Source organism: Dermochelys coriacea, chromosome 1 (genome assembly GCF_009764565.3).
Source record: "Dermochelys coriacea isolate rDerCor1 chromosome 1, rDerCor1.pri.v4, whole genome shotgun sequence".
In the NCBI taxonomy this organism is placed as follows: Eukaryota; Metazoa; Chordata; order Testudines; family Dermochelyidae; genus Dermochelys; species Dermochelys coriacea.
In genome coordinates this window covers 61,476,718-61,494,428 of record NC_050068.2, presented here as the reverse complement: position 1 = coordinate 61,494,428, position 17,711 = coordinate 61,476,718, and the positions used below count along the sequence as shown (strand labels likewise).

Genomic DNA, 17,711 nt, shown 5'->3' with positions numbered 1-17,711 from the left:
CAGCTGTATCCTTTTAATTGAAGATTCTTCCCATTCCCCCATGTCCCATAAATAATTATTGTCTTGTTGGTTTGGTTTTTTTTGGCAGCAATATTACATTGAATTTTTAAAATGTACCTTTAGAATTTGGAAGGCACTCACCATCTAGTCATTACAATTTAAAAATAAGTCAAATTTGGGGCCTAAACTACTTGCCACATCTCTTTGGAGCACTTGTACCCTGTAACTTACATCATTTCCAAAAAAAATAGTGAAAAAAGAGTCCCGTCCCATGCCCCGCTGCTTGGAATGATTTGTTTTCAGTTTCTGATAAGGTTAACTCTTCAGATGTTAATGTTTTATTCTTAAAAGTATATGCTTGAAAAACCTCTGCAAGTGCTTAAAGCACCAGTTAAGTGCTATTAATCAAATACTAAATACCCTTAAACAGTTCTGCCTCTTTTCTAATTGAGAAATAGAGCTATTTAGAAAAATTTATGAAGTGACCTTGCTTGAATTAAAGATGCCAGTGATGAAGCAGACTTCTGCCTATATTCAATGTTTTGAAAAAAATCACTATATTCCTAGTGAAAATTCCATAGTGAAAATGAATAAGAAGCTGTTTGGTCTGAGAAAGGAAGAAGTGAGTTCATTGTAAGACAAGCTCGTGTTACTGGAATCTGTTAAATGGCACTGGTGATTCAGTAGATGACACTCTTTCCTGAGTCAGTATTGAACCAATGTGCCTATATGGTGTTAGTGGTACTTTGTCATTGGAGGTGCTGCCTTTTGAAACGTATGTAAAACAAGCGCTCCTGACCACACTAGTGGGCACTGTACAGCCCTTGACATCTCTTGCAATATCTCAAAATATACAGCTTAAATAAATGTAGACGGGAAACAATTGGTAAGACATACCAATAATATAATCTGGTATGTTCAAACATTCTGCAGTAGTAAGGGCTGTCATTGGAAACTTCTCAGGAGCTTAAATACTGCTCCTAATTTTAATCAGAGTTAAAGAAATATCCTTATGTACACTTTGTTTTACAAAATAAAAACGACCAGATCCTATTCCTTGGACATGAACTGGGGGCAAGTTCAGATCCATTGAAAGACAACATGTGGCTTGGGAGCTGCAGGAGAAGGCGTAAACACAGGAAGACTGTCATTGCTGCTCTGAAACCAACTTCACGATATCCATCTTTATCTGGCCATATACCTTAGAGAATGCAGGTTTGGTGTGAGTCTATTGGATGACTGTAGTGTTTTAACTTGTTCTGATTCATAGTAGAAAAGGTCTGTTCACATAAAGGGAAGCACAAACAGCCTTCTTGCAAAATTCTGGTATGTCTCAAATAGCAGGCATTTATATTCATTCACCGAGTTTACTTCACGACCTTGAATTTGACTGGAGTGATATTTAAGTCAATTAATGAAATTGAAATGTGTCCATTCTAGTTTGGGTTCAGGTGAAAATGGGTCTACAAAAAACCTGAATATTTTTTGTCGTTTTGAAATATTTTGAACATTTGCTCAAATGCATCTTTCAGTTTCTTGAATTGTTAAGCACAGGGATGATTGTCATGCTCACAAAGTAGTTCTAGAGCTTTTGTTGGTAAACTGAAAAAGTCATTCCAGGGAAGCTGTCCAGGGAAAAGCTTGCAGCTGCAAGCAAAGCCCTCCCCCTCTTTCCCCTCCCCACACACACTCCGGCGCTCAATTCCATTCCCATTTTTTGCACTTTGAGGGCCTACAAACAAAGATAACCACTCCCCTTTGAAGTTTAAGGGTATCTGAAAAGTCATATTTTGCAAACTATTGAGAAATAAAAAGTGACTACAAACTTGTAAAGAGTGGAGCCCCAGAGAGACTGGAGACCCTTGCAGGGGAATGGAGACCTTAGCAAGCCTTTCAAAGAGTAAGAAGCCAAGAAGAGTTAACATCAGAACAAGACTTCTATAAGGTTTCCTGCTTGGCTGCTGCTGGAATCCCAGATCTTCTCAGCCTTTCTGCACATACTCATTGTAGTCTTCTCATTCCACATACTCTCACTGGCCCTCCCTTCAATACACCGAAGCCAAGGAAAGTTCAGGAACCACAGTCAAGTGCCTTCTACTTCTTGCCTGCATGATATTTAACCTCTCCCGTTTAGTTTTATTAACCAATTTACCTTAAAATAATACAACATGCAAATCCAGATTTTGATGCTGAAATACATGCATTCAAGTATGAAAATTAGGCCCTTCAAAATTCACTAGATCCAAACAGAGGAAAAAAATATTGTACTAAGCTCCATATATCTATACAGAGATCCAAGAAATTCCAGTACATAAAACCTACCGTTATCCTCCCGAACCCAAAAAGACAATACAAAATACTGAATAGTCCCTCCCAAGAACTCAGTCTTCTAGTCATGACAATTGTGAGAGAGCAGCGAGTTGTGAGCCACTAGGAGGCTTGTTGAATATGGTGCTTAGTTACAACTGATCCAACAAGCTGAACTAAGAGAAGAGAGGTTTCAGAGTAGCAGCCGTGTTAGTCTGTATTCGCAAAAAGAAAAGGAGTACTTGTCGCACCTTAGAGACTAACAAATTTATTTGAGCATAAGCTTTCGTGAGCTACAGCATCCGATGAAGTGAGCTGTAGCTCACGAAAACTTATACTCAAATAAATTTGTTAGTCTCTAAGGTGCCACAAGTACTCCTTTTCTTTTTTTAAGAGAAGAGAGTGGTGCTGCAGGTTGATGACCCAGCAAAACTATTGTACTCATTATAATCACTAACACAGAGCAGCTGGCTACAAGACAGACCATCTCAGAGGCACGTTCTGAAACTCCTCAGTCAGCTGTCTGGCCCTCCTGACTTTCTCACCTTCCATTTTTTCCTTAAGTGCAGCCCCTCAACGCACTTGAGTGAACCAGCTCCTGGCAGACAGTTGGAATAACTGAAAATCCCAACAAGTTTCATCATGTTCACATAGCTTGCATTCCTGGATTACACTTACATGCCTTCACCCTTACTACATCCCGCCTCCACACCATCATACCCACTTTCCCTCTTCCTCACTCTCAGTTCAGCCTGGGTGCAGAGATTTGCTGACTCTGTTGAGCACCAGGCACATTTGTCCACATTGCAGAAGCATCACTGCACATACAGATTCTTTCAGCAATGGTCAGAAGCTAGCAGGATCAAGCATTACCACAGCATATCTTGAAACCACTGAATAAAATGTGATGAGAACAATGACTGGTGGATAATATAACAGAATAGAGCATTTAACACCATTTCCCACATTCCCCCTCATCTATTAAGAAGTGGGAGCTCAGAAAAATCACCTCTTGGAGCTCAGAAAAATCCAAGAGGCCAAAGCAGCCATATAGGGAACATAGAAAAAGACCAGTTCAGAAACAGCTGAGCTGAAGTAGCAACTGGCCGAGGCCTGCAAACATGGAGATCTTCCCATGCAATTGTTTAAGATGGACACTTGGCAACTCTAAAAGCAATGTAAAAATCACAGAGGGGTATACAAGCCACTGAAAAACATGTTAGAAACCATTGTGTATATGACTTAAAAATTGCAATACACCAAATTTATGGAACACTAAATAAATAAATTAAAAAATAATCAGCTATTCTTTCATGAAAAAGGAAGAATTTTACAGCGGTTCAAAGCCCTAATCTGAACCTCTAGAATGTGTGTTGTCAAAGCTTCCAGCAATACCTTTCTTTTAACAGAGGAAAATCTTAACCTCTTTAAGAATAAGAAAAATACCATAGGACTAGAGTTCTTTGAACCATATGTATAAACTAATGGAGACGAAGAGTAAAACAGTATGTCCAGTTCCTGAAGTTGTGATTTGACTTCCAACACAGCCTTTCCCTTCATCCTCTTCACTATGCAACTGTAATTTAAAAAACAGTCACTCACCTTGAAGCAGCATTTTACCTCTTTGCTATTTGGCTTTAAAAACCAAATACTTCAATGTATAGGTCCCAGATATGATTTGAAATGCACATGAGGCTTTAGTAGACATGGATTTTTCTTTGGACAGTCTTCAAGCCAACACTAAAGAACCGGGAATCTTGAAACACCTCAGAATCCGAAATATCTGAAGTTCATTCATCAAAACAAACAACAACATCACTAAGTCTTGGTAGCTTTGGGAATTTCAAATGTCACCCAGTTCTGAATGCTAGCCATGCTTGCTGAGTTCTTAACTCTTGGAATTCTAGCATTTCTCAAACTGCAGGCTAGATGAATGTATAGAGAGGTGGAATCTGCAGTCTTTGAAGAGATAAGCCTTTAAACACTTTGGAAATCTTAGTCGGTCTTGCATATCTCATGCTCCAACAGTGCCCTTCCCCGGTCTGCAGCTATGAGTTTAAAATCTGTGCTTGGAGGCTGAAAACAATTCCATTTACTTTCCATGCTATGCTACAGATTACCAGGGGTTTGATGGGTGAGAACTGTATATATTACAGATTTAAATTTCAGTCAGCTGGCTTCCAAATCTGCACCTTGAGAAGTATTTGTAAGGATCTCTGACAGCTGCAGATCTTGAGTTAGAAAGGATTCTCAAGATCAAGAAAGCATGCAGTGCAGACTAATAAAGAAGAAAACCAAAGTCCTAGAACTTAGTTTAAATTAAAAATATTAAAAGGGTCGTTAACAAAATAGTAACACAATAATTAGAAAACTGACAGTCAAATGGAGCTACTCCTAAAGATGCCAAAGATGCCTGTGATTTGTGGCATATGCAATTCATGGCCTGTCACAACCATGGGGGTTGCTTAATTCCTCCTTACCTGTAAGGGGTTAAGAAACTCAAGTAATCTGGTTGGCATCTGACCAAAGGAACCAATGGGGACAAAAGATACTTTCAAATCTGGTGCGGGGGGAGAGGTTTTGTTTTGGGTTCTTTTTTTCTGTGGCCGTTTGCTCTTGGGACTAAGAGGGACTGGACATCAATCCATGTTCTCCAAATCTTTCTAAACAAGTCTCTCTTATTTCAAACTTGTAAGTAACAGCCAGGCAAGGCATGTTAGTTTATCTTTGTTTTCTCAACTTGTGAATTTTCCCTTTGCTAGAGGTAGGTTTATCCCTGTTTTGTTGTAAATTTGAAACTAAGGCTAGAGGGGGTTCCTCTGTGCTCTTTGAATTTTCTGCTACTCTGTAAGGTTAACTACCTGCCTAAGTTTACAGAGGTGATTCTTTTACCTTTTTCTCCTTAAATAAAATCCTTCTTTTTAAGAACCTGACTGATTTTCCCATTGTTCTAAGACCCAGGGGTTTGGGTCTGTAGCCCCTTTGTAACCAACTGGTGAGGATATATGCTCAAGTCTTCCCCAGGAAAGGTGTGTAGGCTTGGGGGAATATCTGGGGGAATAGGACTCCAAGTGGTCCTTTCCCTGATTGTTTGTTAAATCACTTGGTGGTGGCAGCGATCCCAAGGCAAGAAAGGAATCTGTGCCTTGGGGAAATTTTAACCTAAGCTGGTAAGAAGAAGCGTAGGGGGTCTTTCATCTGGGTCCCCACATCTGTATCCCAGAGTTCAGAGTAGGGAAAGAACCCTGACATGGCCAAAGCCCAACTTTTTCAGTTTTAGAAATAGGTCTTATTCTAGTGAAGTGTAAATGCAGTTAGGGGCCGAGGCACAAAAGCTTTATATCAGACAAAGTGTTCTAACAAAGATCACTTTCCACAGAGGGTGGAGTGTAATTGGGAAAATGATGCTAATAAAGGCTGTATCAGGTTGGGAGGAAACTGAAAACAGCATATGTTCCACTATTGTCTCTTATTGATTTTGCTGCCAACATCCCACTTCAACAATGTTACGGTTGCATTTCAAGATTCTTAATGGAGGGGTATGGAAAAAAATCAATACACACAGCCTGCTTTTGCTCCCATTGAAGAGAATGGGAGTTTTGTTATTAACTGCAATGAGAGCAGAACACGGCTCATTCTGTGTCTTTCTACTTCCAACAAGGCTACATCTACTGCTTATTTTGCGTTTTCAGAAGGTGAGCTCCTGCTGTTTAAATAGGGCATTTCAGTACCAGACTGTAACTCTATGTATTCAAATGTGTTGCCCTGCTATATTAAACCTAATGAAAAATTATGGCTTGTATCCTGAGCTGTGAAAGTTGCAGTATAAGGTATAGGATTTGAAATAAATTCTGAGAAGAAAACCATTTTTTTTTAGAAAATATGTTCATGAAGATATAAAGCAAATAAAAACATTTTAATTTGTCTTTTACTCTTGTAAAAATGTTCTCTTGTTACTTTTAACTTGCACCAACTATAGCTTTACTAATAAATTAACAAAAAAACTTAAAAAGAATTCATGAAAAGACATAAATGATTTTCGTTTATTTGGGACATCCACAAAATCTCTTTTCTATTATTTTTGAATGCAATTTTGCAAAAAGTGAAATATCCTAATATTGGCTCAGGAAATTATATGAACTCTTTTCATTCCAGCAATGTGCTGTTAATTTTGCTCCAGCACAATCTAAAAATTTATTTTAACATGCTGTCAAAATTAGACATTAAGGTTGTCAATAAAATGACATTAAAATAAATGTAAATTTAGATTTTTGCTGTCACAAGTGACTGCTTGGTTTTGTGAAGATGTTAGGTTGCTATAGCATTTTCCATAGCAATTTTGCATCTTATTACATAAATAATCCCTCAGTGTCCTTAAAGCTTCCTAAACAACCGGATTAAATCTATTCTCATATATAATGATTCTGCATCAAACTTTATCAGTATGAAATACCCAGAAAACATAATAAAAGATAATCTAGATAATAGCATTTCTGGCAGTCGAAAGGCATCAAAGCACCAAAGACTTTACACTGCAGATTTCAGTTAACTGGTCATTTTCTCCAAATCCTTATTAGGTAAATATTTTTGAAAGTTATATTTTCTTTTAAAAACAAAAGTATGGCTATTAATCCCTTCATTGATGTGTTGTACTATAGCAAAATGCGGCTCTGTTCCTGGGCTGAGGAAATGTTAATGTTGCAGAGGAACATACCTGATACATGGAACAGGACATTTGTTATGTTTTATCAAAAAACAAACAAAAAACATGCAGGTTTGGCAATCTCCTCTGGCCCTGATGCAGCAAGACACATATGCAGGGTCTAACTCTAAGCATGGGAACGGTTCTTTTGAAGTTAATGGGACTCCTCAGATGCTTCAAGTGAGACGTGTGCTTAGAGACCTTCCTGAGTTAGGGCTTGTTTTCGTAAATGCTGTGGAAAAATGCAATTTATATCAGCGTACAAAATCCTGTTAGAAAGCCCAGGTTTTGGTCTGCCTGATGAGTAGACCGAGCTCAGCTCCCAGCTGGCATGCTGGGAAAAATACATATACAGACTTATTACCCAATGGAGGGAGTGAATATCTTGTCTTGCTCTCTTGTGATCTTCTCTGATGGTTCCCTTGAGCACAAAGTCTCTAGTGGAAATTATGTCCAGACTTTTTCCCCGCAAGAGAAAGCTGTTTTGATGTACGTTTTTTGTGGGATAGATCCTCATCTATAATAAAGTACTTTTGCCTTACTCCAAAAGCATAAAGGGATATAAATTTCCCTTGTCCCCTATCCCCCGAGAACTTGGGGATTATCCTGATGTGCCTACAATTTAGTCCTTTATATTTCAAATATTGTTGTCTGTGCTGTTGCTTGTCAAAACCCCTTGGTAGAGTGAAAGAGGCAGGGTTTTTTTTACTAAATTCTATCTTCATTCTCACATGCATATTAATTTATTATTTAGGGTTGCTTGTAAGTTTGGGTTGTTGATTACATAGAAATTTTATTGATTTATGTGAAGAAAAAGGGCACTGACCCATTCATCTAAGGGTAATAAATGAGATCATTTACATGGTCTTTGTCAAAAGATATAAAGAAAGACAAAGATAGATTTTATGAAAACAATACTTTTACTGTAACATTTGACCTAACAGTCGAAAGCAAGGAAACCAACAAGCAATAATAAAACAAGCAAGTCAAAAATTGATGGTCTCAAGTAAAACCAAAATATCTGATTTACAAGAAAATGAAGGGAGAAACATCCAGTCATTAGAAGTAGAATGAAGAGGGAAAAAGCACGAGGTTTTGAGAGGGGGAAGTCAGAAAAATAAAGTAAGAGCAGGAATAAGTTCCAAAATGTCACGCTTAAGAGACTTAGGCCTTGTTAATATTCACAATTGCACCAGTTAATCCACTCAACATTTTGCACCCATTTAACTAAATCAACTTAAAATCAGACCTTTTGTTAAACTGTAGATACAGACGGCAAGAGAAGATTGAATCATGGCAAGAAGAATCAATATCAGCCAGGTCACTTCTGTATTTTGGGGGGCTTTCCTTGAAGATTTCTCATCCAAGTAGAGATCAGGCCTGCAATTTGTGAGATTTATGGAGAAACCTAATTTATCCCGGGTGTAATATTATTTGCATAGGGTGTGATTTCCAAACACTGACTAAGTCACATAGGTGGTTTTGAAAATCTCATCCTAGAGGCCAAAACTGCACGGACTTTGGAAAGTTGTATCTATATTATGTGCATAAACTATGTACCCCAAACACATAATTACATACACAATTTACAGATCCTTAATTTGCTATTGTGCATGAAACTGCCTGTCCTACATGTACAACTATATGTCATGCATATGTCAAGCACAAGGGAGACACAACTTTTTGTTACTTTTATTGCAGTAGTTCCTAGAGGCCCAAGGTCCCTACTGTACATATAAATATAGTCAAAGACATTCCTTACATCAAATAACTTACAATCTAAATGGCGAGACAGACAATGGGTAGACGAAAGGAAGCACTATTATCCCCATTTTAAAGATGGGGCACTGAGACACAGAGAGATAAGTGATTTGTCTGAGGTCACACAGGTATTTTGTGGCAGAGATGGAATATCACCCAGATTTCCTGAGTCCAGGTCAAATGCCTTAACCACAGGACTACGGTTGCCAACTTTCTAATCGCACAAAACCAAACATCCCAGCCCTACCCCTTCCCTGAGGTCCCGCCGCTGCTCACTACATTCCCCCTCCCTCGGTGGCTTGCTCTCCGAGCGAGGACAAAGGCAGGCTGCCTGCCTATCCTGACACCGCGTTGAGCACACCGGAAGTGGCCAGCAGGTCCGGTGCAGATGGATGGAGGGAGGAGGCTCCACTTGCGCTTCTCTCTCCTGCAGGCACCGCCCCCAGCTCCCACTGGCCAGTGCAGAGCCGGTGCTCAGGGTGGGGGCAGCGCATGGAGCCCTCTGGCCCTTGGCTTAGGAGCCAGACCCACTGGCCACTTCCGGGGCACAGTGCGGTGCCCCAGGACAGGTAGGGACTAGCGTGCCTTATCATCGCAGCACCACCGACCAGACCTTTAACGGTCTGGTCGGTGGTGCTGACTGGAGCCACCATGGTCCTTTTTCAACAACCGGACACCTGTCACCTTACACAGGACCATCCATCCAGTGGCCTTTTGCAGGTAAGTGTCTTTTCACTTTTATGGCTGCCTGAAAAACTCTCTCCCTCATTGGAGTTGCAGTCACTAGAATTAATAGCACATAATCACGATCTGTTGTCTTTGGAACAGCATAGCACCTGTTTCGCTTAAAGGAAAAGTATTGATATCTCCTAGGGATACAGCAAACTTTTTTGTTATCTCTGCAGCTTCACTTCAATAATTCTTAAAATTACTTCTGAGACTTTTATTTTTGAGTCTCTGCTCCCAATGCCAGGAGGCGGGAGACCAACCATCCATAAATTCCAATTGTTCTAAAATTTTTCCTCTATTCTCTAGCCTCCTGTGCAGGGTGCCATTTTTCTGAATTAATGCTTCAATAACTGCACCTTGACTTTCAAATGTATTAATGAAGTCAGTTGCCAATTTTTTTGCAATCTCTCAGTTTTACCTCAGCAAACTTCTATTTCCCTTCAAGCTCCAAAATACACAATGCAAATAAGTCAATGTTTACATCTAAAGCTTGACTTGTGGAAAACAGGGCTCTAAAGAAATGGCTGCAAACTGTGGGTCAGATTCACTGGATGGTGTCTCTTGGAGTTCACCATCAGTCCCATGCGGTAGGTCCAATCTGAGAGGGATAGAGAATACAACATGGTGACCAAGACTCTTAACTCTGCCAGGGGGCCTGAAGACATCAGGCAGCCCCATAGAGTGGGCATGGCTGGCCAGGAATGAGACAAAGCCAAGCCATCTGTGCTAGTTCAATATATCTCCTGGGTAGACTCCAGTGGTAAGTTTCTGATGGAGCCTCAGCAGCAGTTTAAAAATTCCTCTCTGCTGGTGGAGGACAGTACAGAAGTTTGCCCTGTCCCTGAAGGTGTATGGGATGTAACCTGTAGAACCTCATGCTCATGTGAGTAGGGTCTTAATGCCTCAAGCCCATAAAATGTGATGTCTTGCTACAACATTGCTATGAGTTAGGCTGTGTTTGCTCAGAATGCTGTGTCTCTGCATTGCAGCATGGTCTGGAGGAATGAGTACATGGCTGGGAGTTAGGAATCCCTGAGTTATAAGCCTGGCTTTGCCACTGATGCACAGTGTGACCACGGCTTTACGATAAAGAATTTCTGACATCAATAAATTAGGGAAATGAACAGTGAGAAAATCAATAGGCTTGTGGGTAAAAAAGGTAAATTTAAGTCTAAAATGCAACAATGTACTTTGTACTGAGGCACTATTAAGCTGCACTGTATATCCTTAAGAAACTAACCTGAATCCACCAAGACACGCAGTGATTAGTGCAATTCATAATTTGCAACAAATTCATGGCTGGCTTGAAGACCTGACCATGGTTCCCAAAGCAAACACCTCGCTGCCAGACGTTTCACCATCTGCTCCATAGTGCACAAAATCCACAGCCTCCAAGAGCCTGGCATTAGCGTAGTGCCACTTTGAAACTTAAACTTGATCAGACTTCAGACTACACCTAACAGATGAGGACTCTTGCACCTACATGTTCTTAACATGGGGCTGGGATTCTCCCCTCTTCATCTTAATGAACTTAAGTATTGACATGACACGAACTAATACTTAAGTCTATTTCATCTCAATAGACTTAAGTATTGACATGAAAGATCCCACCAATATAGTCTTTTCATTCTAATCAATCTAGATGTTAGGGACGTATGTGGCACTCATCACCATAGTATCTAAATGCTCGTGGATGCCAAGTTATTTTTGCACAAGGAAAATGATAGTATTTGATTAAGCAGATGAAATCGTTTCAGAGGATTGCTGAAATTGTAACCCTAACTGTAGTAGTGAGAACATTTAGTAAAATATTCCAGCACCTGAATTCACTGGGAGGCAGACTTTTTTATATAAGGGCTGACTAGAACCCTTAGTCTGTTATTAGTTTTCTTAAAGGTTTATTTGAATATGGTGCTCTTAAGTTGAATAGAGATTGAATCATTCATCTTTTGGTCATTCTTGCACTGTCCTACCCTTCATGAAAATTATATACTTTTACTATGCTGCAGATAGACAAGGATTTAACAGTGAGGAACATGTCAAAATTTGCTTACTGAATAAAGGTGTCCCTTTGCAGTATAAAGATTTTTTTTAAAAAAATATTCTCTCTGTAGAATAGACCATGTAAATAGATAAGAGAAGAAAAAAAGTTGGGTCAGGAATGACATATTCAAGCAAAAAAAACAAAAAACAAAAACAAAAAACCTGAAATCTACAGAAAAGGAGGGTGAGGATCCTGACTAATAGAAAAGGATGAACAGTCAACAAGCAGAGTCTGATTCTCCTCTCAGACAAGTTTTGTACTAGAATAAGTTCATTGGTTTCGAATAGTTACTCTTAGTTGACACCAGCATAAGTGAGAGGAGATTCAAAACATTGATTTTAAAGTCTAATGTTGGAAAAAGAAAATGGTAAAATCTAGTTTTGTTATTGGGTGATTCTTCATAGGGAACAGGCTTGATCAACTACACACTGGGACAAATTCAACCCTGGTGTAACTCCGCTGAAGTCAAGAGAGCTACACTAATGATGGCTTTGGATGACCACTGTATTTGATTTATACCGCTGAATTTGCACTTTGTACGTGATATATTAGCAAAACTCTTGATATTATGAATGTGAATGATTCGTCCAAGACAATAATAAGAGACCAACTCAAATCAATTAAAATAGCCGGGGAGGGAGAACCACAGAAATTTCTGTTTTTCGTCTAAAAACAAACAAAACAAACCTACTGAAAAATACATCTTTTTACAATAGGAAAAACCCCCACATATTTTCTACTGGTTAATATGATGCACAATGGCTGAACTGTACCACAACCTAAGCATGTATTTGTTAAAACACAATGAAATATTAAATATGACCGTTCATAGCATAATTACTTTTCTTGAGTCCTGTGAGTTGGCATTGCTCACCTTTTTTGGTTATTATTAATTATAATTATTTATCTCCAAAAGCCTGGACATGCCAAGGCAAATGATTCTATGTTCATAAGAATCTGTGATTGCCAGCAATACTATGCCCACAGAGCCACTGTGTCAGCTCCAATCACTCTACTAATGAATAGTAGAAAATTCAATCCCATACAATTATTTTAAGCAGAAATTAAAGCTGCCCGTAGGAGGGTTTATTATAGCCATCTATCTTTCTGAAAACCATTTTTTTCCTGTAGGAGAAGTGCCCTTTTCCTGTTCATAGTGAAAGTTTCTTTCCACAATGGTATCCTACTTTTCAGTCTTTATTTCTGGAGATCTTTAACCTCCCATAGCCACTGGCACCTGTGCGGTAACCACTTTTCTCTTGCATAATGACAGGTTTCAGAGTAGCAGCCGTGTTAGTCTGTATTCGCAAAAAGAAAAGGAGTACTTGTGGCACCTTAGAGACTAACAAATTTATTAGAGCATAAGCTTTCGTGAGCTACAGCTCACTTCATCGGATGCATTTGGTGGAAAAAACAGAGGAGAGATTTATACACACACACACACACACACACACAGAGAACATGAAACAATGGGTTTATCATACACACTGTAAGGAGAGTGATCACTTAAGATAAGCCATCACCAACAGCAGGGGGGGGAAGGAGGAAAACCTTTCATGGTGACAAGCAAGGTAGGCTAATTCCAGCAGTTAACAAGAATATCAGAGGAACAGTGGGGGGTGAGGTGGGAGGGAGAAATACCATGGGGAAATAGTTTTACTTTGTGTAATGACTCATCCATTCCCAGTCTCTATTCAAGCCTAAGTTAATTGTATCCAGTTTGCAAATTAATTCCAATTCAGCAGTCTCTTGTTGGAGTCTGTTTTTGAAGCTTTTTTGTTGAAGTATAGCCACTCTTAGGTCTGTGATCGAGTGACCAGAGAGACTGAAGTGTTCTCCAACTGGTTTTTGAATGTTATAATTCTTGACGTCTGATTTGTGTCCATTCATTCTTTTACGTAGAGACTGTCCAGTTTGGCCAATGTACATGGCAGAGGGGCATTGCTGGCATATGATGGCATATATCACATTGGTAGATGCGCAGGTGAACGAGCCTCTGATAGTGTGGCTGATGTGATTAGGCCCTATGATGGTGTCCCCTGAATAGATATGTGGACACAGTTGGCAACGGGCTTTGTTGCAAGGATAGGTTCCTGGGTTAGTGGTTCTGTTGTGTGGTGTGTGGTTGCTGGTGAGTATTTGCTTCAGATTGGGGGGCTGTCTGTAAGCAAGGACTGGTCTGTCTCCCAAGATCTGTGAGAGTGATGGGTCGTCCTTCAGGATAGGTTGTAGATCCTTGATGATGCGTTGGAGAGGTTTTAGTTGGGGGCTGAAGGTGATGGCTAGTGGCGTTCTGTTGTTTTCTTTGTTGGGCCTGTCCTGTAGTAGGTGACTTCTGGGTACTCTTCTGGCTCTGTCAATCTGTTTCTTCACTTCAGCAGGTGGGTATTGTAGTTGTAGGAATGCATGATAGAGATCTTGTAGGTGTTTGTCTCTGTCTGAGGGGTTAGAGCAAATGCGGTTATATCGTAGCGCTTGGCTGTAGACAATGGATCGAGTGGTATGATCTGGATGAAAGCTAGAGGCATGTAGGTAGGAATAGCGGTCAGTAGGTTTCCGATATAGGGTGGTGTTTATGTGACCATCGCTTATTAGCACCGTAGTGTCCAGGAAGTGGATCTCTTGTGTGGACTGGTCCAGGCTGAGGTTGATGGTGGGATGGAAAAGAAGCTCTTGAGGAATTCCACCATGATTTCAACAATTTCCATCCCACCATCAACCTGAGCCTGGACCAGTCCACACAAGGATAGCCTAAGAGTGGCTATCCTTCAACAAAAAAGCTTCAAAAACAGACTTCAACGAGAGACTGCTGAATTGGAATTAATTTGCAAACTGGATACAATTAACTTAGGCTTGAATAGAGACTGGTAATGGATGAGTCATTACACAAAGTAAAACTATTTCCCCAGGGTATTTCTCCCTCCCACCCCACCCCCCACTGTTCCTCTGATATTCTTGTTAACTGCTAGAATTAGCCTACCTTGCTTGTCACCATGAAAGGTTTTCCTCCTTCCCCCCCCTGCTGCTGGTGATGGCTTATCTTAAGTGATCATTCTCCTTACAGTGTGTATGATAAACCCATTGTTTCATGTTCTCTGTGTGTGTGTATATAAATCTCTCCTCTGTTTTTTCCACCAAATGCATCCGATGAAGTGAGCTGTAGCTCACGAAAGCTTATGCTCTAATAAATTTGTTAGTCTCTAAGGTGCCACAAGTACTCCTTTTCTTTTCACTTTTCTCTTGCATATTTGTAAACACACATATGTGTATACATGCACAGACATAGGACCCCATCCATGATGGGAGAAATGGGGTCAGGTCATGGAATCTGGAACCTGTGTGCAGATGTTTAGGTCAAATGTATGTCATTGTTAACATCTTGAGTTTGTGCATATAACTTGCCCCATCTTTTCCCATATACCTCATCTCTGTCTGGCAGGGCTCAATTAAGCTTAACCTAGACCTTCTGCATGGCTTTCCTTTTTGATGCTGACTAACGCAGGGCTCAACCCTTGTCAACCCCTCACACTTTCTAACCCATTGCTGACATGAAGATCAAGAAACCAAAGAAAGGATTCAAACCAAGGTATTCCTTTCCATAGTGCATACTAGTTACTCAGAAGTCATTGAGTCAGCCCAATATCCAACTCCTGAATTGTTTATACTGGGATAGCTGAAATATATCAAGTGTACTTGCTCTTCCTTTCATGATAGGCAAGAGTGTCAATTAATGCATATCTAGTACCACACTTTGAAATGTGTGTCTTTAAGAGTTAATTCCATGGAAAATTCAGATAATATACATGTAAATATATTTGCTGGAAAGAAAAGGCAAGGTTCAAAGAATATTGAATGAAACACAATTTCAGCTGCTTTTATTTAAATATGACATTATTACTATCCTGGAATGAAATACAGTTTTGGAAGATGAGAAGAACCTTATTGAAAGACCCAAAATGGAAGCAACTATGGAAAGAACTGGAGCATTCTGATGAGTATGTTTCTTGGAAGGTGACAGAAGCACTCTAGATACAAGTGAGAGTCATACAAAGACAAAATGTAAGGAGAATTAAATTAAAAGTAGATATTCTATGTTATATAACTATTTTCTATCACTCATCTTCGTTTTGAAAAGAACAGTTTGACATCTGATAGGATATTGTGAAGGGTTTCAACTTTACCTGATTCATCTAGTCTCAGCTTTTTACTGGGATTGTCACTGCTGTCATCATCAGACATTTCCATCTCCTCTTCACGGCGGATCCCCATGAGCTGTTCGCTGTGAGCATTCCGGAGCTCCTAAAACCCAAGATGACCCTTAATCAGTATTGACTTCCATGAACTGATCTCTCTATTTCTAAACAACCAATTTAAATGTTATATTCTGATATTTTAAAAAATACATATAAATAACCCCTGAATCAGAATCAGAATTGTACAGAATCAGCACAAGATTCAGAGTTAGAAGGGCTCAAATTGAAGGGAATGTAGTTCTTTGTGTTAAAATATTTTAAATAACTGAATATGTCAAATATACCATTGGGAAAAAAACAACCGAGAAGATGAGTTCCCCTTGTTAAATTACTACCGGTCCTACCCAGGCAGGTATATTTCAGTAATGGCAACACTTAATACTGCATGTAAAATGGATGTATAAAGGTGCTATCAAGTTGGCTAAAAAAATACTAAGCTCTAACTTTCATAAGCCCTAGGTTTCTATGCCTGCACCACGGTAAACCCAATTTCCACAAATTTTAAATTCTCAGCATAGAAACATCTTTTTTGGTAACATCTGCATCTTGATGTGAAACAAATGACAGCTAACAGCCCATTCTCAGAAAACCCCTCAGGGAGCCTGTATGTATGTAACTAAGAAAGTGATCAGCAAGCATGTGGGCTTTATGAAAGCCCAGAGGTTCTTTGTCCTCAAAAAATAAAATAGGACAGCATTGATGTAATGACTGGCTTTTTAATGGTTGCAGCACAGAGAAGACTGAGAGAATTCTATTTTGTCCTAATAATACTGTCAGGTGTAACACAGGGATGTGGCATGGTGATTAGTGTAGAGCTTTTCAGTAGGCAGACAGCTAATTTTTCTATCGACAAAGAGCCCAATTCCCAAAGAGATGGTTTGAAATCTTTGAAATAAGGAAAAGTCAATGGAAGGAATAAATAGTGCTGAAGGTTCCAACTATTTACCCATGCTATTAACAACAAACTCTCATAGTGGGAGGGAAAAAAAAAGGAGGGTGTTTCCCTGGGGCTGCGCCTTGAGTTCATCAGTAAATGTCATACACTGTAATAAAGGTATATGTATCTGTTAATCACTGCAAAGGCAGAGAGGCTAATTAATGGGTGTTTTACGTGGGAATCATTTGAAATTCAGAAAAATGACTAAAATGGTAAATTGAAAACCAGTATTGAATGAATTAATTGCATTTAAGACAGAAATTCATAAAGCACTTTGTAATTCCATATTGAAAAGAGCAACAAACACTCTTTACTGGAGAGTATGCTTTATTTTCTTAAAAACCAAATGATTAATGTATTTTAGACTGTAAATGTCCCAGGAGCATCTATTTCAAAACTGTCTTTAGCAGCCAAACAATAATCTTCTCTGGGAACCTCAAAGAGGTCCCTTTTTTCTTTTTGTTGCCAGAAAAACTCACATAGTGAGGAGAGGTGACAAGGGAAATGTAAGCACCTTAGCAAAAGAGGGAATAATCAATGATTATAACAATGATTTGGAGGAAGAGAGCTATTTGTTGACATATGCATAGTATTTTACAATTGAGAAATAGTAGTTGTCCATATACATTGGTTCAACCAGAGATTTCAGAACCTCTTAAGTTATTTTTGATTGTTTTCTTTCTCCAGAAAGAAAAAAAGAGCAACAACTTTTAAATAAGCAAAGATGTTTTGTGAATTAACATTTATAGAAAGTCCTACTTTTAGGCATTTTACTTTAAATAAATTTAAAAGCCAGCAAAGGAATGATATGATGTGTCCCCGCATGAAAAGTTAGTTTAAGAAGGGACATTTAAATCTGCTTCTGTACAGATGACTGGAGGATAGCTAATGCGACACCATTTTTAAAAGAGGGCTCCAGAGGTGATCCAGTAGCAATTACAGGTCAGTAAGCCTAACTTCAGTACCAGGAAAACTAGC

The 17,711-nt window shown here is 39.3% G+C and overlaps 1 protein-coding gene across 3 annotated transcripts in view; it reads right to left on the bottom strand.

Moving 5' to 3' along the window:
• The window catches only part of ENOX1 (ecto-NOX disulfide-thiol exchanger 1), a 504,797-nt gene that overhangs the window by 67,118 nt on the left and 419,968 nt on the right, over positions 1 to 17,711 (bottom strand). For all 3 annotated transcript variants that reach the window (XM_038386734.2, XM_038386735.2, XM_043504538.1), the window contains one exon: positions 15,725 to 15,842. In XM_038386734.2, the coding sequence (XP_038242662.1) occupies positions 15,725 to 15,842 (118 nt within the window). The remainder of the gene's footprint in view (positions 1 to 15,724; positions 15,843 to 17,711) is intronic.